Below are 22958 nucleotides of genomic sequence, written 5' to 3'. Positions count from 1 at the left end.
GTTTGACTGCATTGGCTGTTGAGCTATGTACTAATTAAATTGCGATTGTTGGTCTGCTTCTGTAAGGCTTTTCCCTATACATTGTATTTAGTAAAACACTTCATCCACCCACACAAGATTACAGTGACTGCGTTCCGTGTTACTTTAGTCCACAACAGTGCTGCTGTCACTGGTGAAGCATGACTTCTCAGCCCCATCTTGACAGATGACACAAAACACAGCTGGCTGTTTCCCCCTACACCCTTTATCCTCCTTTGATCTTCATGGAAAATCAGATCGTTACCAATCAGGCGGCACTTGTAAGGCAGACAAAGACCAGAGGGCCAGGTGCCATGTTTTGTTGTGTGCCAGGTTCTAGTTAGCACCCTTTATTATCTTCTTCCCTCTAAAATTATGTAAAATCACTGTAGGCCTACAGTAGAATAGAGAGGCTATAGGGAACTTTTGCATTTTGAGTCAAAAGGAGTCCCCTATAGAAAATATTGAGCAGACCTCTATGAGCAAAAACATGTTTGCCTAATGTTTGCCGGATTTGTGTGGTTTCATGAGATAAGAAATTGTCTTAACATACACAGAGTGTACAAAACATTAGGAACACCTTCCTTACATTGAATTGCACCACCAATATATTGCCCTTAGAACAGCCTCAATTCGCTGGGGCATGGACTCTACAAGGTGTCGACAGGCATACTGGCCCATGTTGACTCCAATGCTTCCCTATCATTAGCGTGGTTCATATGTACACATGTAAATACACTCAATATGAGCCCTCGTTTAAAAAATAAAACTGGGAAAAACATTTATAGAACAGAAATTTTAAAATCATCCGAAATGACATTTTAATCGTTGACTTGCATTCAGAAGTAAGCTAGATAACTAGCTACTTAGCTTGGTTACACTCATGCAAATCGTAAAAATCTCACAAATGTTTTACTCGGTCAAAACTATGAATCTATAAACCAGGAAACTCATCACAGTTTACTTAAATATGTTATCTCTAGAATTTGAAAATGTAACCATGCATAGAAACGGTAAAACAGGATAAAAAAACAAGGAGACACGGAGAGCTAGCTTTTCTGTTCTTTTTACTGGGCTTCTTCCAACAGTCATATACCAATGTATGAAGAAGAGAGGCGTGCCTGCAGCAGTAACACACTTAATGCCTCCCCTGGTAGCACTAAGTATATTTCACTCCCACATGTGAACTTGCAATTCCACATTTAAAAGTAAGATTTTTACATGTGGAGTTGTCTTACATGTGAAACTGAAAATGTGATTTTCACATGTGAAACTGCAATTCACATGTGAGGTGAAAACATGTTATTCTCCTCAGGTGAAAAGGTGGTGTTAACATGTGAACTCTAAATGTGAAGATATGGTGAAAATTTCAGCGCAACTTGTGAAAGCAAGTGGAGCTGGCGCGAGACATGGCTTGGAAAATGTACTACAATCCAGAGATGGGAGATTATCCCATTATCCCAACTGACAAATCAAAAAGGATTATGCTCGTTTTTAATAAAAACTATTTTTCGTCTGCATGCTAAAATGCTAGGCTAGCATGCTGGATTCTTCTGGCTAGTGCACCTCTGTGACCAACAGTTACTTTATTTCTGAGACAAGTGCCATGTATTTCTATTTGACCTACTTCCATTTCTTCTTCCTCTTCACTCCATTTATTTTCCATACTTCTCAAATACATACTTTTGTTATAATTTTAAAAAGATCACTGACCCTGTCCATGGTGTCATAGTTTGTTAAAACAAAAAATGATTTCTGCCTTACTCTGTACTTTAGATTGTGCATGACTGACACATTCACACTGGCCCTCAAGGACTGGAGTTAGGCATATTCTGTCAATTGCAATCATCAATGGCCACCAGATTATCGCCAGCTGCTCTCTTGTTAAACCATCAATTTCCACAAAAATTCCCAGCACAGCTGATCTCAATTTCCACCATTATTGGCCATCGCATTACCGTTCCCTAAAGCTATCAGTGTTAACTTTTAGTCCTGCTTTCAACCAAAATCTTTCAAGACATTTTAGCCCTTCAGGGACCAGTTTATAAAAAGTTATCTGCTAGGATTTCCCCAATCGGATAGGATTAAATGTCAGAATTGGGTTTTTCAAAACAAAACAATTAGATTTTGATCCTCCGGATAGGGATAAGGATTTTTGGAATTCCAATCTCAACTAAATGTTGTTTTTGCATTTTCAAAAACTCAAAGGTAGTGATTAGAATGAAAGACACCAGTGATAATGCTTATGGAAATCTTGTGAGCAGATCAAGTTAGCCATGCTCCAGCAAAAATAGACAACTTAATTTGCTTACTTGAGGCATGCTTGAATAATGCTGGGGTTGCGTTTTCCTGATGAGGAAGATTTCTGAACGATATAGATTTGTGTTTTGAATTATTTTAGTTATCCAGTGAAATTGTGAGAAAAAAAAAATATTTAACACTTTTTTAAAGTGTTTATACAGTGCCTTCAGAAAATATTCAGACCCCTTGATTTTTTCCACATTTTGTTACGTTACAGCCGTGTTCTAAAAATTATTAAATTGTTTTTTTGCCCCTCATTAATCCACACACAATACCCCATAATGACAAAGCAAAAACCGTTTTTTAGAAGAATGTGCAAATGCATTAAAAATACAAAATGGAAATATCACATTTACATAAGTATTCAGACCATTTAATCTGTACTTTGTTGAAGCACATTTGGCAGTGATTACAGCCTCAAGTCTTCTTGGGTATGATGCTGCAAGCTTGGCACACCTGTATTTGAGGAGTTTCTCCCAGTCTTCTCTACAAATCCTCTCGAGCTCGTTCAGGTTGGATTGGGAGCTATTTTCAGGTATCTCCAGAAATCTTTGATCGGGCTCTGGCTGGACCACTCAGGAACATTCAGAGACTTGTCCCGAAGCCGCTCTTGCATTGTCTTGGCTGTGTGCTTAGGGTCGTTGTGCTGTTGGAAGGTGAACCTCTGCCCTAGTCTGAGGTCCTGAGCGCTCTGAAGTAGGTTTTCATCAAGGATATCTCTGTACTTTGCTCCGTTCATCTTTCCCTCGATCCTGACTGGTCTCCCAGTCCCCATCTTCTCCCCCGATTGATCAGACTGGCCAGGCGGCCATTTCTAGTAAGAATCTTGGTGGTTCAATCTTCTTCCATTTAAGAATGATGGAGGCCACTGTGTTCTTGGGGGATTTTCAATGCTGCAGAAGGTTTTTGGTACATTTCCCCAGATCTGTGCCTCAACACAATCCTGTTTCTGAGCTCTATGGACAATTCCTTTGACCTCATGGCTTGTTTTTTGCTCTGACATGCACTGTCAACTATGGAACCTTATATAGACAGGTGCGTGCATTTCCAAATCATGTCCAATCAATAGAATTTACCACAGGTGGACTCCAATCAAGCTGTAGAAACATCTCAAGAATGATCAATGGAAACCAGATGCACCTGCACCCAATTATGAGTCTCATAGCAAAGGGTCTGAATACTTATGTAAATAAGGTATTTCTGTTTTTTATTAGTAATACATTTACAAACATTTCTAAACCTGTTTTTCGCTTTGTCATTATGGGGGTTCGTGGGTAGATTGACGAGGATTTAAAAAAATAATGTAACAAAATGTATTTAGAGTTATGCAAATACATTTCGTTACAAGTTACATGCAAACTCTTTTGTCTTGCCTATCTTCATTCATCATGCAGTCCACTTTAAGGAGGGATTCAGGGTGGATTTAGACAAGTGAAAGGCACTACAACCAAGATAATTCAATGTAACTAAGGTCAGGAGAAAACGTTATTTCAACTGAAAACCAAAGGTTCATTATGTTAAATTGACCGCAGTATAGGCATATGGTCAGTTGTTATATTGAGAAGTGTCAAATAAATGCATCTAATTACTTACTGTATAAGTGATAAACTTACTGTATAAGTGATAAGCAGGAGCTATAATATTTAACAGAGCCTGTAATCTTGATATTGTGGCATCTGGATCAGAATGATCTTATCCGATTATTTTGTGAAAAAACAGCCAAAAAATAGCCTTACTGATCTGATTGTGGATAGAAAAAAGAGGACTACAGAATCCGGATAAAAAGTTTTGAAAAACTGGGCTGTCCTTTTGGCTAAGCAAAATTTTGAGACCTATCCAAAGCACTGGAAATTTGGATTCTGTGATCTTTATATTGTGGCATCTGGATCAGAACGATCCTATCCAATGATTTTCTGAACAACAGGCTCAAAAACAGTAAAATCACTTGGGAAGCCAAGCCCTCCCTACCCATATGTTGTGATAATTGCGTTGTTTACTCTATAACCTGTTAATACATATGCCTTGCGAACGTGATATATACAGGCTTAAAGGCCGAGACCATAAGAAGGCACAATGGCAGTATAAATCCAACCACACCTTTGTTTTATCACAAAACCAGACAACAACCTCTGTACAGTGAAATTCACAAAGCATATTGCATGTACAGTAACAGACAGTTACATGACCTGAGCATGGTCATGCAAGTTAATGCTTCCGACATTTTCAAACCACTGAACTACTATTGATTTAGAACCACAGAGAGTTACCACAAGTCACAAAGAAAACAGGAGCTGCCTCCACTATTCCAGCACCATTTCAACTTCAACATTTCAGCATCATCAAATCACCTCTGATTAGTCTAATACAGTGACAACTAAAAGATACCAAAAACAATTTAGTCCAATCATCGTACGCTAAATATGGTGTGGTCTGATATCTGTGTGCGTACGAGTTTGTGCAAGTAGAAAAACATGTTGAGAGAAACGCCAATGTCATCCTCCTCTCTTTCATGTTGACAAAACAGTCTATCACTCTGTCATACAGTACACGCTTTTATTTTTTGTTGACCTAGCTTTGTTGTCCTGGCTAAAATGCTTGCTCGCTAGCCTAACTTCCATTCATGGGCAACATTAGCTAGTTAATATTGGCCTTCTACATCTAGCTACCTATTGAACTTCCATCCTGTCAGGCCAGGGAGTTAATGGTTGGATCAGAATCCCCGTTACAATCATTGGCCAGTACAGAGAATTAAGTAAAACCACAAGGCCAAATCCCTATCTCCATCCATGGCTAATTTAGGAAAGGGACAATTTTTGTCAGTTGGCTAGCTAGCCACCGGAGGACAACAACACAATGAGATGCAACAATTAAAGTTTTTTTGTCAATGACATATACTCTCAAATCCAAGCTGGCTTCCCTTGATACTTTTATTTTGGTGCACAAGCACCATTCAAAGTTCAGCTCGTTTAGTTTAGCTCAATGCTGATTGGCAAATGTTTTATAATTTTTGTTGTCAAAGGGAGGCCACATGCTCGTTGGCTTCCATTGCCTTCAATGCTACAGGTCGGCAACAATGTCATAATAATTTGGACCAGACAGCATCAGATTAGATGGCCTACACCTAAAGAGACAGAGGGGCGCTGTTTCGCTTGCTCAGATTCTTTCTCCTGTGAGATACATTCAGCCTCTTGCTAATTGAAGGAAAATTATGAAACACAGAGAGATGAAAGATAAATGATTGAATATTTAAAAAAATATTGTTACATTCTTTGGGGAAGCCTGGCTTCCATATGAATACATGTCAGTGTGTGTACCTAAATCAAGCCATTTGGCATTGAGTTAATATATAATCTGTTTTCATTCAATTGTAGTCTCAATAAATTATTTTAAGTGACTCAACTTATATTCTTATTATGTTGACATTTAAGATGAAATGTTTTGTAAGAAATATGACCTCATATTCTTACAATAAGTATTTTAGATACATTTCCAGCCTTGCGATCTTTAATGTTTCTAATAGGTTGATATTTCATGACCTTTCAGACACTTTTGACATGTTAACAACATGCAATCAACTGATCTGCTGGGTTATTCTTGTTGGTTTTGGGTTGCAAGCAAGTTTATTTTAACATGCAGGTGCATGTACTCTCCCATTAGTAGCGTTTTAAGAAATCCAGCACTAAGAGACATTTTAAGCTTGAGCTGAAAATAGCTCAGCGTTGACATGATTGGTTGTCGGTATGTGGGGGCAGGAGGTCCTGTATAAACACAAACTCACTTCCTTAACAAATTCCTTCACAACAGCTCTGCGTTGCTCCGCGAAGTGCAAGAAGTATGAATGCCCAGACTTCTGTAGAGACCTTATCACTATAAATGCTGCACGGCCAATGCAGATGTCAGTTTGACCATGCAGTTCCTTTAATGCGCCGCTATGTAGTTCTGTCCGTTGGTTGCAATTGAACCACGTGGTTCAATATTAGCCTGCATTCATGCTCTAAACAGGACAGTGTTTTGTAGGGGGTTGTGGGCCCTAAGCACTGGTCTGAGGCCAGTAATGTTTTAACAAACAGAAAACATGCAGACTTTGGGTTTTTGAAAAGCGCATTACAATAAAATGTATTAATAATCCACCCCCGTAGAATACCGCATTGCGTATTACTTTAGTCCACAACAGTGCTGCTGTCACTGGTGAAGCATGACTTCTCAGCCCCATCTTGACAGATGACACAAAACACAGCTGGCTGTTTCCCCCTACACCCTTTATCCTCCTTTGATCGTCATGGAAAATTCAATCGTTACCAATCAGGTGGCCATTGTAAGGCACAATTAAGACACCTGCTGGGCAGACAAAGACCAGAGGGCCAGGAGCCGTGTTTTGTTGTGTGACAGGTTCTATTTAGCACCCATTATCTATTATCTTCTCCCCTCTAAAATGATGTAAAATCACTATAGGCCTACAGTAGAATAGAGAGGCTATAGGGAACTTTTGCCTTTTGAGCAAAATGGAGTCCCTATAGAAAATATTGTCCAGACTAGATCTCTATGAGCAAAATATTATATTGTTTGACTGTTTGCCCAATTTCTTTGTTTTCATGGGATAAGACATTGTTGTAACATATGTTTATGAACCCTACATCCAACATTCAAGCCAAAATCTGACAGTAATTATCAACTAAACTTTAATGACCAAGACATACTGAAATCAGGTAATGAGTACTAATCAGTCATGAAAGCAGAAGGATGCTTTGTTTTTTTAATGCTTATTACATCATTAGAGGATGATGAGCTCTGGCCCACTTATTCATGTCCATAAAGTTGGATCATTGGGAAAAAAAGGTTTATGGCGTCAGGGTTAAATACTACCTTGACATCAATCGAAGACCAACTCCCTTTAAATCAAGTCTTCGACACAGCCTTAGTTCAACATTTTTTACAGATACAAATCATGCCCGAACCTTACGTTGACTTAAGGCCATTCAACAGATGGTTTCTCAAAAAGTTCCAGACAGTGTCTCCATGCAGTCCTCAAGATCACAAATCTGCCTGACGACAACAGGAGCTATTGCTGAACAACATGGCCCTGATAACCCCCCCCCCCCCCCCCCCTTCTGATTGCCTAAAAACCATCCTCCTGACTCCACCCATGTTTATGTGACTGGTCCTGGGGTCTATTTCACATGCGTTGGGAGGTTCCTCAGCACTCTTGAGACCCAAAGCTCAAGAGCTACATGCGCTGACTTCCTCCCCCATCCCTCACATCCCCACACATTCACAACTGTCGGGATGGTCATGGCCCTGAAGGGGGTCCCCCAGGCAGCGTCTCTGGTACGGGCTAAAATGGTCCTGCAAGACAGGAGGTCCAGCATCTACAGCAAGCCACCCAAGACCAAGATCGGACCTGGGGTGAGTGTTGCACTGAGGGACTCTCTGCTGATACAGTAGACAGTCCTCTCTAATTTGGAACTCACTCAATGTGCCAAGGGACTGTTGCTTCTATATTAATTTCCTGAGGCCTAGATTAAGCATAGTACTGAACTTAAAAGAAGTTTCAATGGATTTAGATGTTTTATTGTGCATGATTTTTAGTCCTAGGCATAAACTAGCCCATTGTGTTTGATGTTTCTTTAGTTTACTTTTACCAGACAGACAGACCAGCATTTTGTTTGTCCTGCCTCAAACATTCTATGTAATTTAATTTAAAGAGAGAGAGAGAGAGAGAGAGAGAGAGAGAGAGAGAGAGAGAGAGAGAGAGAGAGAGAGAGAGAGAGAGATCGCAGCAAGCTCGTCTTTGGATTGGGTGGTTGTTTCACCAGGATAATCACGCTGTAGATTTGATAAGGACACAGGGTAAATGTTTATTTTGCTGTGTCCTGCCATGGCTCTTCCGCTATGTCTGCATTTTTGAGTGATCTCAAACACAGCACAGAGCCATTTCTCAACTATAGAAAGACTGATGTATTTTACACGTAGAACTGCTACGTGGATAAAAGCCTTGGTAAGGAAGGATATGATCCATGTCTATTTATTGACACCCCTCTCCATACTTCTACCCTGGCTATATTTTACAGTCTGTTTAGAATACATGACGGAAGTAAACAATTTAGACAATTCAGACATCAATGATTGAGTTCAGACTTAGAGGTTGCGACTGACTTTAATGGACAGACAAGGATGCGCCAGAAAGCTCTGAGCCGGAGCTATAAAATAGGCTTTCCTCTTGGCTGGAAGTATATAAAGGGGTTCTAATGTATAATGTATGGACACAATGAACGCCTCAGCTCCATGAGGGAGCAGCCTGGGATATAATAAAATCGATTGCCCGGGGCAGGTGGCTCTGATGTGGATCAATGTGGCCTGCCTAGACCTCCTGGGAAAGTCTGTAGTCTTTGAGCCGCTTAGCTGTCCGCGCTACCTTTTGAAGGACATTGGATCAAAAAAATAAATATATATACACTACGGCTACTGTAACGATGTACGCTGAGAGTCGGGAAGCAAGTTCAGGGAGTGAATACATTTAATTAATTAATTAACAAAACAAGAAACACAAACAGTGCACCGACACAAAACAGGAACAATGACAACTGGGGAAGAATCCAAAGGGAGTGACATACAAAGGGCAGGTAATCATAGAGGTGATGGAGTCCAGTTGAGTGTCCTTATGCGCGTAATGCTGGTGACAGGTGTGCGCCCTAACGAGCTGTCTGGTGACCTAGAGGCCAGAGAGGGAGCACACGCAACATGTACGCAGACCCGCGAGCAACTGTGGCCCCTCATGACGAGTTCAGATTCTTTGTGGGCCCCATCCCTGCTGCAGTGTGTAGGACGCAATGGACTATTTCCAACACCTCTGATAATACCCATACTCCAATAACCCACAGCACATTTGTGATGAAATAAATACAGAGTGATGAAATAAATACAGAGTAGATATTGGTGTTGATATTTGATATGGGAATTTATTGCAAACATAAATAAGTTCTTCAACTGGAAATGAGCCAGTCTGAAATGAGTTGAAGACATACTTTTCTGGGATTTGTATCAGGGACATAGGTAAGTTAATTGCACAACAAGCCTTCATACATATGTAACACTACCACAAAAGAGAAAGGAAGGCTCAAACACAAGTTCCTTTGATACTTGTGGGTGGAGTAGTTCGAGTGACACTTGTATACTCAATAGATTGAAGAAATGATATACCACCAAACTTTCCTTTATATTGCTATCAATTAGCCATACAAATACAGCAAACGCGATTGAAGATTTGGACATTAAACAAAAGACATGTCAGCTCTAAATATTAGATGGCAGTAACATTCTCATTTATATTTTACTAACAGTTAAAGTCTGCAGGTATAATGCTTTACTGTTTGTATGAACACATACATAATGTTCTTATTTCATGTTTTATTATAATTTCCTATTATAAGGCTTATAATATTATGTCATGGTCCTCTGTGAAATGTTCAAGTGGCTCAAAATAACTGGTATTATGTGAGGATCATAAGGAGATGGCAGTGGGTCATACATGCTCATGGCAAGTCTTACAATGCCTTATAACCACATCATAATGCCTTATAACTGCAGACTTTAGATTAAGTGTTACCAACTGCAGATTAACTTTTGTCTTTTAACAGAAATGTAATTGGCTTCGAGGGTTTAGTACAGTAGTGGGTCAACCCGTGCATAACGTATGGCTCTTACTGTGTCTCTTATTTTTTGTCTCTTCTTCTCTCCTCTCCCTCCTTTCCTCCCTCACAGCAAAGCTTCTTTATCATGTCCGTCTTTGCTGTCGGCATGCTTGCTCCGGCCGGCTGGATCATGCACCACATCCCAGAGTACCGCCAAAGACCACGTCCTTCATCAAGACCGTCGTAAAGAAGAAGACCCCAACGTCTTCACACACACACACGCACGCTACAAACCACGGCTGTATTCAACATATTAGCCACCATGCTATCAAATACTGTACCTTGCTAATGTATAACAACACACATTATCTACAGTATAAATGATATTCAATGGCCACAATAATAACGGGAAAATAACATGCACTTTGAAGGGACCATGGAAGACATTTCTGCATGACTGTCATGAGTATGTTTTTGTATGATGTCTTTTTTTTATTTTAAATATTCTGAGTATTGCTGTAGCATGGTGTCTAATGTCTCATGAATATGGCCCCTAATGTCACTGCTGCATCCAGTTGCAATGACACGTCTGTAAAACTGCCAACTCACTGCCATCATCAATAAATACATGCTGTGTTGGCAATGTTTGTCTGTGTCTGTTCATTGCATTTGTCAAGCTGAATTACAGTACCTTTATACTTATCCCAATTGTGACATGTGCATTATATACATGCATGATGTACAGAGCTGTGTCAATCAGGTTGTAATAACCATGCTTGAAGAAAAGAGCAGAAGGCTTTTGGATGTAAAACAGAAAAGTTCACCCAAGATTATTTAAGACATGAATAATTATTGAAGACATCAATACGTTTCTCACTGGTTGCTTTCCGATTCTACACCTTTCTCAAAAACATTGGATTGGTGTAAGCGTGGGACTAGAGTAGAGTTTCGGCCATATTTCTTACACAATTCTTTTAAATGAATGGCTCTGTTTGAATACTCTTAAAATGCACCTTTCCTTTCTCGTTTCCTTGAAGTAATATAACTAGATTGGTGTGAGCAAGCTTTCCATTATAACCTTCACCAATTACATTATGTCAGATCAGTGATTACTTCAAGGAAGCAAGAAAGGAAGGATGCATTTGCAGAGTATTCTACCAGGTCCTATGATGGGAGGTGAATAAGTGTACGCAAGTGTACACTTGTTCAGGGAGAAGGAAGAGGGAATCGGACCACAGCCTAAAATAGATCACACCACCCAAGCCTAAGTCAACTCCTACCCACCCCTCTCCATCTCCCTTTGGGTGGTCTGTGCAGTGAGCCTTATGGGGGTCAATTAAACTCCACCGAGATGCCCTTGATAACACTCTTAACAACAACATTTACAGGATACTGCCTGACCACGGATCATGTTTATCACCCCTATCGGGGACGAGGGAAAGAAAACTCCCCCAGAACAGTTTAAAATCTGATCTGGAATCAGATTAGCCTATCCTAATGCTAACCTTAGCTGTTAGGGATATACAAATGTATTTATATTTACCTTTATTTAAGCATGGAGTCACCATTGAGACAAGGGTCTCTTTCACAAGGGCCCTGCATATACAATTTCATAGACAAAATAAAAAAATAAATAACACAGCACAAATATTCAAGAAAAACAATTACGTTCCCCAATAAGAAGGTCCCCAATCAATATTTGAAATTGCCTGAGCGGCACCAGAACATAATATTGTAATGTTTTTTGTAAATGTTTCCAGCAATGAGGTGCTTTAAAACTAAAAGTGGATTTACCTAGTTTGATGGAGACCCGAGGAACATCAAGAGTAAACCAACTTTGTGAATCAGAGCTTTGGTGTCTCATGTTTTTATGTTCTAACAGAGAAGTTAACTTTGAGAGCTATGTAAACAAAAAGGGAATAATGAAGTGATCTGCAGGAATTTAATGAGGACCGGACAACCTTTTGATACAGGATGCAATGGTGAGTATTAAAACTGTCCCCTGTGATAAAGCAAAGGGCGCTATGGTAGACGGCATCCAAAGGTTTAAGAGTAGTGGCTGCTGCAAACTGATAAATGGTGTCAACATAGTCAAGAACTGGCAGGAAAGTTGACTATACAATCTGCTTCCTGCTATTTAGGGAGAGGCAAGATCTATTTCTAAAAAAGAAGCCCATCTTACAGTGCCTTGCAAAAGTATTCATCCCCCTTGGCGTTTTTCCTATTTTGTTGCATTACAACCTGTCATTTAAAAATATTTTTATTTGGATTGCATGTAATAGACATGCACAAAATAGTCCAAATTGGTGAAGTGAAATGAAAACAATTACTTGTTTCAAAAAATTCTAAAAAATAAAAAAACAAAAAGTGGTGCATGCACATGTACTCACCCACTTTGCTATCAAGCCCCTAAATAAGATCTGGTGCAACCAATTACCTTCAGAAGTCACATAATTAGTTAAATAAAGTCCACCTGTGTGCAATCTAAGTGTCACATGATCTCAAGGCCCCAGAGTCCGCAACACCACTAAGCAAGGAGCACCATGAAGCAAGCGGCACCATGAAGACCAAGGAGCTCTCCAAACAGGTCAGGGACAAAGTTGTGTAGAAGTTGTGGGTTATAAAAAAATATCCCAAACTTTGAACATCCCACGTAGCACCATTAAATACATTATTAAAAAATGTAAAGAATATGGCACCACTACAAACCTGCCAAGAGAGGGCCGCCCACCAAAACACACGGACCAGGCAAGGAGGGCATTAATCAGAGAGGCAACAAAGATAACCCTGAAGGAGCTGCAAAGCTCCACAGCGGAGATTGGAGTATCTGTCCATAAGACCACTTTAAGCCATATACTCCACAAAGCTGGGCTTTACGGAAGAGTGTCCAGAAAAAAAGCCATTGCTTAAAGAAAAAAATAAGCAAACACGTTTGGTGTTCGCTAAAAGGCATGTAGGAGAACCCCAAACATATGGAAGAAGGTACTCTGGTCAGATGAGACTAAAATTGAGCTTTTTGGCCATCAAGAAAAACGCTATGTCTGGTGCAAACCCAACACGTCTCATCACCTCGAGAACACCATCCCCACAGTGAAGCATGGTGGTGGCAGCATCATGCTGTGGGGATGTTTTTCATCGGAAGGGACTGGGAAAATGGTCAAAATTGAAGGAATGATGGAAGGCGTTAAATACAGGGAAATTCTTGAGAGAAACATGTTTCAGTCTTCCAGAGATTTGAGACTGGGACCGAGGTTCACCTTCCAGCAGGACAATGACCCTAAGTATACTGCTAAAGCAACACTTGAGTGGTTTAAGGGGAAATATTTAAATGTCTTGGAATGGCCTAGTCCACATATGTCAGAGTCAAGGCCCGCGGGCCACATCCGGCCCGCAAGAAGGTTTTTTACGGCCCCTGGGATGATCTTGATTTATTATTAGAACCGGCCCGCAGCAAGCCGGCAGCCCGCAGATCATTTACACGCACCAATACTACATTTCCCACAATGCAAAGGTGACGCACCGAGCAGTAGGCTGCTTCATTTCAATATTTATTGGCACAGCAGTCGTCAGCATCACAGTAAAATTAACTTTCAGATACCCATCAAAAATGGCAAAACGGAAGGTGGATACTGAGAACCGGGGGTTTCAAACAAGGTGGGAGTCGGAGTATATGTTCACGAAGGTAGCTGGAAAACCTGTGTGTCTTCTGTGTGGAGAAAGTGTGGCGGTACTGAAAGAGTATAATCTGAGACGACATTATGAAACGAAACACGCGGACAAAAACAAGAATATGGACATGGAACAAAGGCTACAAAAGGCAGAGGAATTAAAACGAGGCCTCAAATCTCGACAGGCTCTGTTCAAAAAAGCCAAATCACAAGGCCAGGCTGCTGTCAAGGCCAGTTTTATTTTGGCAGAAGAGATCGCTAAATCAGCCCGGCCATTTACGGAGGGGGATTTCATCAAAAATTGCATGATTAAAGTTTGTGACGAAGTTTGCCCAGAAAAAAGGCAACTCTTTTTAAATGTGAGTCTGAGCAGAAACACCATTGCCGAGAGAGTAGACCAGTTGTCCATCAATCTAAAAGAGCAGCTTGTGAAAAAGGGAAAAGATTTTATTGCATATTCCTTGGCTGTGGATGAGAGCACCGACATTTCTGACATTGCCCAGTTGTCAATTTTCATCCGCGGAGTGGACTCCAACCTAAGCGTGACAGAGGAGTTTTTGGCTTTACGTCCTATGCATGGCACAACTACGGGGCATGATTTGTATGAAGAGGTGTCAAGATGTGTAAATGAGATGGAGCTGCCTTGGGAAAAACTCGTGGGTTTGACAACCGACGGAGCACCTGCGATGTGTGGACACAGGAGCGGACTGGTGGCGAAGATACGGGAAAAGATGCAAGAGGAAAACGCGACAGGTGAGCTGACAGCTTATCATTGTATCATACACCAGGAAGCGTTGTGCGGTAAAGCCTTGAAAATGGAGCATGTAATGAGCATCATCACGCGCACAGTTAACTTTATCAGAGCCAAAGGTTTGAATCACCGCCAGTTCAAGGCATTTCTGACGGAGTTAGAAACGGAGCATGGTGATTTGCCTTATCACACAGAGGTGCGATGGCTAAGCCAGGGAAAGGTGCTTCAAAGATGTTTCGAGCTTCGTGAGGAGATTTGTCTGTTCTTGGACAGCAAAGGGAAAGACACAACACAACTCCGAGACGAAATGTTTCTGTGTGAAATGGCTTTTCTGTGTGACATTACGAGTCATCTGAATGCAATAAACTTGCAGCTGCAGGGTCGGGATCGTGTCATCTCTGATATGTACAGTACAGTGAAGGCATTTAAAACCAAACTGACTCTGTGGGAGACGCAGATGCGGAAAGAAAATTTGAGCCACTTTCCCAGCTGCCAGACCATGAAAGAGAAGCTCTCTACCAGTGCGTTCCCGAGCACACAGTTGGCTGATAAAATAGGTATGCTTGCCGCTGACTTTCGACGCCGATTTGCTGACTTTGAAGCACAAAAAAGCAGGTTGGAACTGCTCGGTAACCCATTTGCTGTTGACGTGGAAAGCTCACCACCAAACCTCCAAATGGAGTTGATTGACCTCCAATGCAATGATGCACTGAGGGCAAAATATGCGGCAGTGGGTGCTGCGGAGTTCGCCCGTTTCCTCCCCGGCACAATGCCCCAGCTGCGCATCCAGGCTGCTCAAACGTTGTCTATGTTTGGCAGCACATACCTGTGTGAACAACTGTTTTCTTTGATGAACCTGAACAAAACATCACACAGAAGTCGACTTACTGCTGAACACCTCCACTCAATTCTGAGGATTTCTTCAGCTCAGAGCCTTACCCCGAACATTGATGAACTTGTGGAAAAGATGGGACACCACCAAGTATCACCCTCAACCTCAAACAAGTGAACATTACTGTGCAATCACATATTTAGAGTTTTTACTCAGTTCAAGTTTAAAAGTTAAAATTTAATATTTGTTTTCACTGCATGTTACTTCTCCTTAAACAAAGTGTTGTTTTTGATTAATAGATTTTTGCACTTTATTTTTTTGTATTTCAATCCAATTATATTTTAAAAATATTTCAGTTGAGTGGATGATAGAAAATTGCTATTATTGTTTTTTCTTTGAAGTAAATTTAGCCCACTTTTGCTAAAATAGAAAATATAGTCTACTGATGGTGCCTTGAATACCGGTTTCTTTCATTTAATGTTCATGTTATGGGGATATTTATATAAAGGAAATTTGTCTTTTGTGTCTGTTGAAAATTAAAGATTACTGACAGAGCCATAAGAAAATATTGCTTTATTTATCTGATCATATTGTAATATATTTGTTAGGTTTTCAGTAGGTTCAATTAGGTTCACTAGACTATATGCGTCATTTAAAAATTTTTCAATGAACATTCGAACAGTCCGGCCCTCGTCTTGTAGCTGATTTTTTTATTTGGCCCTCCGTCCATTTGACTTTGACACCCCTGGCCTAGTCAAAGCCCAGACCTCTATCCATTCGAGAATCTTTGGTATGACTTAAAGATTGCTGTACACCAGCGGAACCCATCCAACTTGAAGGAGCTGGAGCAGTTTTGCCTTGAAGAATGGGCAAAAATCCCAGTGACAAGATGTGCCAAGCTTATAGAGACATACTGTCATGTACTGTCATGTTGTGTCTTGTCTCTGTCCTTTCCCTTCACCCTGTCTCCCTCTGCTGGTCGTTGTTAGGTTACCTTTTCTCCCCCTCTTTCCCCCAGCTGTGCCTTGTCTCCTCCTAACTACCCATTCACCCCGTTTCCCACCTGTTCCCTTTTTCCCTCTGATTAGGTCCCTATATCTCTCTCTGTTTTTGTTCCTGTCCTTGTCGGATTCTTGTTTGTTGTGTTTCATGCCTGAGCCAGACTGTCGTCATGTTTGCTGTAGCCTTGTCTTGTCCTGTCGGAATCTGCCGGTCCGTCTGAGCCTACCTATGTTTGGTAATTAAAGAAGCTCTGTTTAAGTTAATTCGCTTTTGGGTCCTCATTCACGCACCGTAACAGAAGAATCCGACCAAGAATGGACCCAGCGACTTCGGATCCTCTCCACTCAGCCGTCGGGATCCAGGGAGCGATGCTAGGCAGACACGAGCAGGAAGTGTCTGCTGCTCGACATGCCGTTGAGACCCTGGCCACCCAAGTCTCCAACCTCACAGAACAGGTTCACCATCTCCGCCTCGATCCACCGGCCACTTCCAGGGCTTTCGAATCTCCGGAGCCCAGAATCAATAACCCGCCGTGTTACTCTGGGGAGCCCACTGAATGCCGCTCGTTCCTCACCCAGTGTGATATTGTGTTTTCTCTCCAGCCCAACACTTACTCCAGGAGCACTGCTCGTGTCGCCTACGTCATATCTCTCCTTATTGGACGGGCTCGTGAGTGGGGCACGGCAATCTGGGAGGCAAGGGCTGAGTGTACTAACCAGTATCAGGACTTTAAGGAGGAGATGATACGGGTTTTTGATCAATCTGTTTTTGGGGAGGAGGCTTCCAGGGCCCTGTCTTCCCTATGTCAAGGCAATCGATCCATAACAGACTACTCTATTGAGTTTCGCACTCTTGCTGTCTCCAGTGGCTGGAACGAGCCGGCCTTGCTCGCTCGTCTTCTGGAGGGTCTCCGCGCAGAGGTAAAGGATGAGATTCTCTCCCGGGAGGTTCCTTCCAGCGTGGATTCCTTGATTGAACTCGCTATTCGCATTGAGCGACGGGTTGATCTTCGTCACCGAGCTCGTGGAAAGGAGCTCGCGCTCTCCGTCGCCCCCCTCTCCGCATCACTACCATCTTCCTCTGCCGGCTCGGGTGCTGAGCCCATGCAGCTGGGAGGTATCCGCATCTCGACTAAGGAGAGGGAACGGAGAATCACCAACCGCCTCTGTCTCTATTGCGGTTCCGCTGGTCATTTTGTCACTTCATGTCCAGTAAAAGGCCAGAGCTCGTCAGTAAGCGGAGGGCTACTGGTGAGCGCTACTACTCCTGTCTCTTCTTCAAGATCCTGCACTACCTTGTCGGTCCATCTACGCTGGACCGGTTCGTCAGCTTCCTGCAGTGCCTTAATAGACTCTGGGGCGGAGGGCTGTTTTATGGACGAGACCTGGGCTCGGGAACATGACATTCCTCTCAGACAGTTAAAGGAGCCCACGGCCTTGTTCGCCCTGGATGGTAGTCCTCTCCCCAGGATTCAGCGTGAGACGCTACCTTTAACCCTCACTGTTTCTGGTAATCATAGTGAAACCATTTCTTTTTTAATTTTTCGTTCACCTTTTACACCTGTTGTTTTGGGCCATCCCTGGCTAGTTTGTCATAATCCTTCCATTAATTGGTCTAGTAATTCTATCCTCTCCTGGAACGTCTCTTGTCATGTGAAATGTTTAATGTCTGCTATCCCTCCTGTTTCCTCTGTCTCTTCTTCACAGGAGGAGCCTGGTGATTTGACAGGGGTGCCGGAGGAATATCACGATCTGCGCACGGTGTTCAGTCGGTCCAGGGCCACCTCTCTTCCTCCACACCGGTCGTATGATTGTAGTATTGATCTCCTTCCGGGAACCACCCCCCCCCGGGGTAGACTATACTCTCTGTCGGCTCCCGAACGTAAGGCTCTCGAAGATTATTTGTCTGTAGCTCTTGACGCCGGTACCATAGTCCCCTCCTCCTCTCCCGCCGGAGCGGGGTTTTTTTTTGTCAAGAAGAAGGACGGGTCTCTGCGCCCCTGCATAGATTATCGAGGGCTGAATGACATAACAGTGAAGAATCGTTATCCGCTTCCTCTTATGTCTTCACCCTTCGAGATCCTGCAGGGAGCCAGGTTTTTCACTAAGTTGGACCTTCGTAACGCTTACCATCTCGTGCGCATCAGGGAGGGGGACGAGTGGAAGACGGCGTTTAACACTCCGTTAGGGCACTTTGAATACCGGGTTCTTCCTTTCGGCCTCGCTAACGCTCCAGCTGTCTTTCAGGCATTAGTCAATGATGTCCTGAGAGACATGCTGAACATCTTTGTTTTCGTTTACCTTGACGATATCCTGATTTTTTCACCGTCACTCCAGATTCATGTTCAGCACGTTCGACGTGTCCTCCAGCGCCTTTTAGAGAATTGTCTTTTTGTGAAGGCTGAGAAGTGCACTTTTCATGCCTCCTCCGTCACATTTCTCGGTTCTGTTATTTCCGCTGAAGGCATTAAGATGGATCCCGCTAAGGTCCAAGCTGTCATTGATTGGCCCGTCCCTAAGTCACGCGTCGAGCTGCAGCGCTTTCTCGGCTTCGCGAACTTCTATCGTCGTTTCATCCGTAATTTCGGTCAGGTGGCAGCTCCTCTCACAGCCCTTACTTCTGTCAAGACGTGCTTTAAGTGGTCCGTTTCCGCCCAGGGAGCTTTTGATCTCCTCAAGAATCGTTTTACATCCGCTCCTATCCTTGTTACACCTGACGTCTCTAGACAGTTCGTTGTCGAGGTTGACGCGTCAGAGGTGGGCGTGGGAGCCATTCTTTCTCAGCGCTCCCTCTCTGACGACAAGGTCCACCCATGCGCGTATTTTTCTCATCGCCTGTCGCCGTCGGAACGTAACTATGATGTGGGTAACCGCGAACTGCTCGCCATCCGGTTAGCCCTAGGCGAATGGCGACAGTGGTTGGAGGGGGCGACCGTTCCTTTTGTCGTTTGGACTGACCATAGGAACCTTGAGTACATCCGTTCTGCCAAACGACTTAATGCGCGTCAGGCGCGTTGGGCGCTGTTTTTCGCTCGTTTCGAGTTCGTGATTTCTTATCGTCCGGGCTCTAAGAACACCAAGCCTGATGCTTTGTCTCGTCTCTTCAGTTCTTCAGTAGCCTCCACTGACCCCGAGGGGATTCTCCCTGAGGGGCGTGTTGTCGGGTTGACTGTCTGGGGAATTGAGAGGCAGGTAAAACAAGCGCTCACTCACACTCCGTCGCCGCGCGCTTGTCCTAGGAACCTTCTTTTCGTTCCCGTTCCTACTCGTCTGGCCGTTCTTCAGTGGGCTCACTCTGCCAAGTTAGCCGGCCACCCTGGCGTTCGGGGTACGCTTGCTTCCATTCGCCAGCGTTTTTGGTGGCCCACCCGGGAGCATGACACGCGTCGTTTCGTGGCTGCTTGTTCGGTCTGCGCGCAGACTAAGTCCGGTAACTTTCCTCCTGCCGGCCGTCTCAGGCCGCTTCCTATTCCCTCTCGACCGTGGTCTCACATCGCCTTAGATTTTGTCACCGGACTGCCTTCGTCAGCGGGGAAGACTGTTATTCTTACGGTTGTCGATAGGTTCTCTAAGGCGGCTCATTTCATTCCCCTTGCTAAGCTTCCTTCTGCTAAAGAGACGGCACAAATCATCATCGAGAATGTTTTCAGAATTCATGGCCTTCCGTCAGACGTCGTTTCGGACAGAGGTCCGCAATTCACGTCTCAATTTTGGAGGGAGTTTTGCCGTTTGATTGGGGCTTCCGTCAGTCTCTCTTCCGGCTTTCACCCCCAGTCTAACGGTCAAGCAGAACGGGCCAATCAGACTATTGGTCGCATCTTACGCAGTCTTTCTTTTCGTAACCCTGCGTCTTGGTCAGAACAGCTCCCCTGGGCAGAATACGCCCACAACTCGCTTCCTTCGTCTGCGACCGGGCTATCTCCTTTTCAGAGTAGCCTCGGGTACCAGCCTCCGCTGTTCTCATCTCAGTTCGCCGAGTCCAGCGTCCCCTCCGCTCAGGCTTTTGTCCAACGTTGCGAGCGCACCTGGAAGAGGGTCAGGTCTGCACTTTGCCGTTATAGGACGCAGACTGTGAGGGCTGCTAATAAGCGTAGAACTAAGAGTCCTAGATATTGTCGCGGTCAGAGAGTTTGGCTCTCCACTCAGAACCTTCCCCTTAAGACGGCTTCTCGCAAGTTGACCCCGCGGTTCATTGGTCCGTTCCGTATTTCTCGGGTCATTAATCCTGTCGCAGTTCGACTTCTTCTTCCGCGATACCTTCGTCGCGTCCACCCGGTCTTCCATGTCTCCTGCATCAAGCCCGTCCTTCGCGCCCCCGCTCGTCTTCCCCCCCCCCCCCCATCCTTGTCGAGGGCGCACCCATCTACAGGGTCCGTAGAATTTTGGACATGCGTCCTCGGGGCCGTGGTCACCAGTACCTCGTAGATTGGGAGGGGTACGGTCCTGAGGAGAGGAGTTGGGTTCCCTCTCGGGACGTGCTGGACCGTGCGCTGATCGAGGATTTCCTCCGTTGCCGCCAGGTTTCCTCCTCGAGTGCGCCAGGAGGCGCTCGGTGAGTGGGGGGGTACTGTCATGTACTGTCATGTTGTGTCTTGTCTCTGTCCTTTCCCTTCACCCTGTCTCCCTCTGCTGGTCGTTGTTAGGTTACCTTTTCTCCCCCTCTTTCCCCCAGCTGTGCCTTGTCTCCTCCTAACTACCCATTCACCCCGTTTCCCACCTGTTCCCTTTTTCCCTCTGATTAGGTCCCTATATCTCTCTCTGTTTTTGTTCCTGTCCTTGTCGGATTCTTGTTTGTTGTGTTTCATGCCTGAGCCAGACTGTCGTCATGTTTGCTGTAGCCTTGTCTTGTCCTGTCGGAATCTGCCGGTCCGTCTGAGCCTACCTATGTTTGGTAATTAAAGAAGCTCTGTTTAAGTTAATTCGCTTTTGGGTCCTCATTCACGCACCGTAACACATACCCCAAGAGACCTGCAGCTGCAATTGCTGCAAAAGGTGTCTCTACAAAGTATTGACTTTGGTGGGGTGAATAGTTATGCATGCTCAAGTTTACAGTTTTTTTGTCTTATTTCTTGTTTGTTTCACAATTAAAAATATTTTGCATCTTCAAAGTGGTAGGCATGTTGTGTAAATCAAATGATACAAACCCCTCAAAAATCTGTTTTAGTTCCAGGTTGTAAGGCAACAAAATAGGAAAATATGCAAAGGGGGGTGAATACGTTCACAAGCCACTGTAGCTTTTTAACTAGCACATCCGTATGCTTTTTTAAACATTACATCTCGTCAATCCAAATGTCCAGATATTTCTAGGTGGGAACAGAGTTAATGGGAGAAACATCCAATTAATAAATATGTAGATCATCTGAAACCTTTTTGAGAACAACATATTTTTAGTCTTGTCCACATGAAGTACAAGTTTGAAACTAACCAGGGCTTTCTGTAAGGCAACAAAGTCAGATTGCAGCTCTAAAATAGCCTGTTTGGCAATGGAATACATATCAGTGTCACCTGCATACAGATGAATATTACAAGTTTTAACAGACAGACCAATATTATTTATATAAATATTAGAAAGAACAGGTCCCAACCCCTGTTGTAATATCCAGGAAACTAGACTAGACTCGACACCATCCGAAATCACGCATTGTGTTCTATCTGACAGATAATTCTCAAACCACATGCAAGAAGCCTGATCCAGGCCTATTTCAGTCAGCCTTTGGAAAGGTCTACAAATAAGGCAGCACAATGGTTTTTATGAACTAAGCAATTTACCACATCATCTAGAACAAGCATAGGTGCTATGAAACAGTGCTATGTCCAGTTCTAAAACCAGACTGGTTTACATTTAGAATAGCATAGTTATGTAATAGTTATTGTAGTTACTTCGCCACCATGGCTTATTTATTGCCTTACCTCCCCTATCCTACCTCATTTGCACATGCTGTATATAGATTTTTCTGTTTAGTCCATGTGTAACTCTGTGTTGTTGTATATGACGAACTGCTTTGCTTTATCTTGGCCAGGTCGCAGTTGCAAATGAGAACCTGTTCTCAACTAGCCTACCTGTTTAAATAAAAGCAAAATACAATAAAAGAATGAGAAGTTAAAAACTTTCTTAGCTGAGAGTTGGCCAGGGATTCAACAATTTTGGGAAGGCAAGATAACTTGTAAATTGGACGGAAGTCAGAAGGATCTCCTTGTGTAGGGGGAGGACATGTGCCACCAGAAATAATTGTCAAGTTAAGAATATAAGTTAATGATTCTGCAATAAGTGGGGCAGAGAGCTGCAGTAGGAAGGTATCAAGAGAATCAGCCACTGTGGATTTTTTTTACATGGATTTTTAGCACGGCACTTACGACGTCATAGATATAAAATGGTTGAAATTAAACTAGAGAATGTGTATCTGGGAGTGCATTATTCTCTACAGTCTGTTTCAAGGTGAATAAAGGACACCCTCTACTGGAATTATAGGAATTTACAGAAACTATTCTTTCAAATGTATGGCCAGCTGAGGCAAAATGGTTATTAAAAGCACCATACATTTCCAGTTGGTTTTTTATAGGACCAGAGGCTGTCATAACCTGCTGGGGTAATGAGGGGGGAGTGGAGTTTTGTTCCGGAGATGTGACTACTTTATAGATGTTTGCTGGATTCCCACCATTCTCAGATACACAGTTCAAGAAGTACAGTATGTTGACTTTGCTTTTCTAAACAGAGATAAACATCTATTTCTCAAATGCCTGAAGGACTGCTAGTCAGAC

General features: G+C 43.2%; 1 protein-coding gene across 1 annotated transcript; it reads left to right on the top strand.

Moving 5' to 3' along the window:
- Positions 1 to 7518: 7518 nt before the first annotated feature.
- Positions 7519 to 10590, top strand: si:dkey-85n7.8 (COX8 domain-containing protein). Its single transcript, XM_021612213.3, has 2 exons — positions 7519 to 7722; positions 10078 to 10590. Exons 1-2 carry the CDS (start codon positions 7603 to 7605, stop codon positions 10192 to 10194), a joined length of 237 nt encoding a protein of 78 aa, XP_021467888.1. The 5' UTR covers positions 7519 to 7602; the 3' UTR covers positions 10195 to 10590.
- Positions 10591 to 22958: the final 12368 nt, after the last annotated feature.

Source organism: Oncorhynchus mykiss, chromosome 8 (genome assembly GCF_057628025.1).
Source record: "Oncorhynchus mykiss isolate SJ-2025 chromosome 8, ASM5762802v1, whole genome shotgun sequence".
Lineage (NCBI taxonomy): Eukaryota > Metazoa > Chordata > Actinopteri > Salmoniformes > Salmonidae > Oncorhynchus > Oncorhynchus mykiss.
The sequence above is the reverse complement of the archived record's forward strand: the minus strand, read 5'-3'. Positions and strand labels throughout refer to the sequence as shown.

Bases quoted from the DNA above. Each gene is read 5' to 3' on its own strand.
- si:dkey-85n7.8 (XM_021612213.3), top strand. From the start codon at position 7,603: ATGGTCATGGCCCTGAAGGGGGTCCCCCAGGCAGCGTCTCTGGTACGG. The intron at 7,723-10,077 runs GTGAGTGTTGCA...CCTCCCTCACAG, and splicing joins AGACCAAGATCGGACCTGGG to CAAAGCTTCTTTATCATGTC.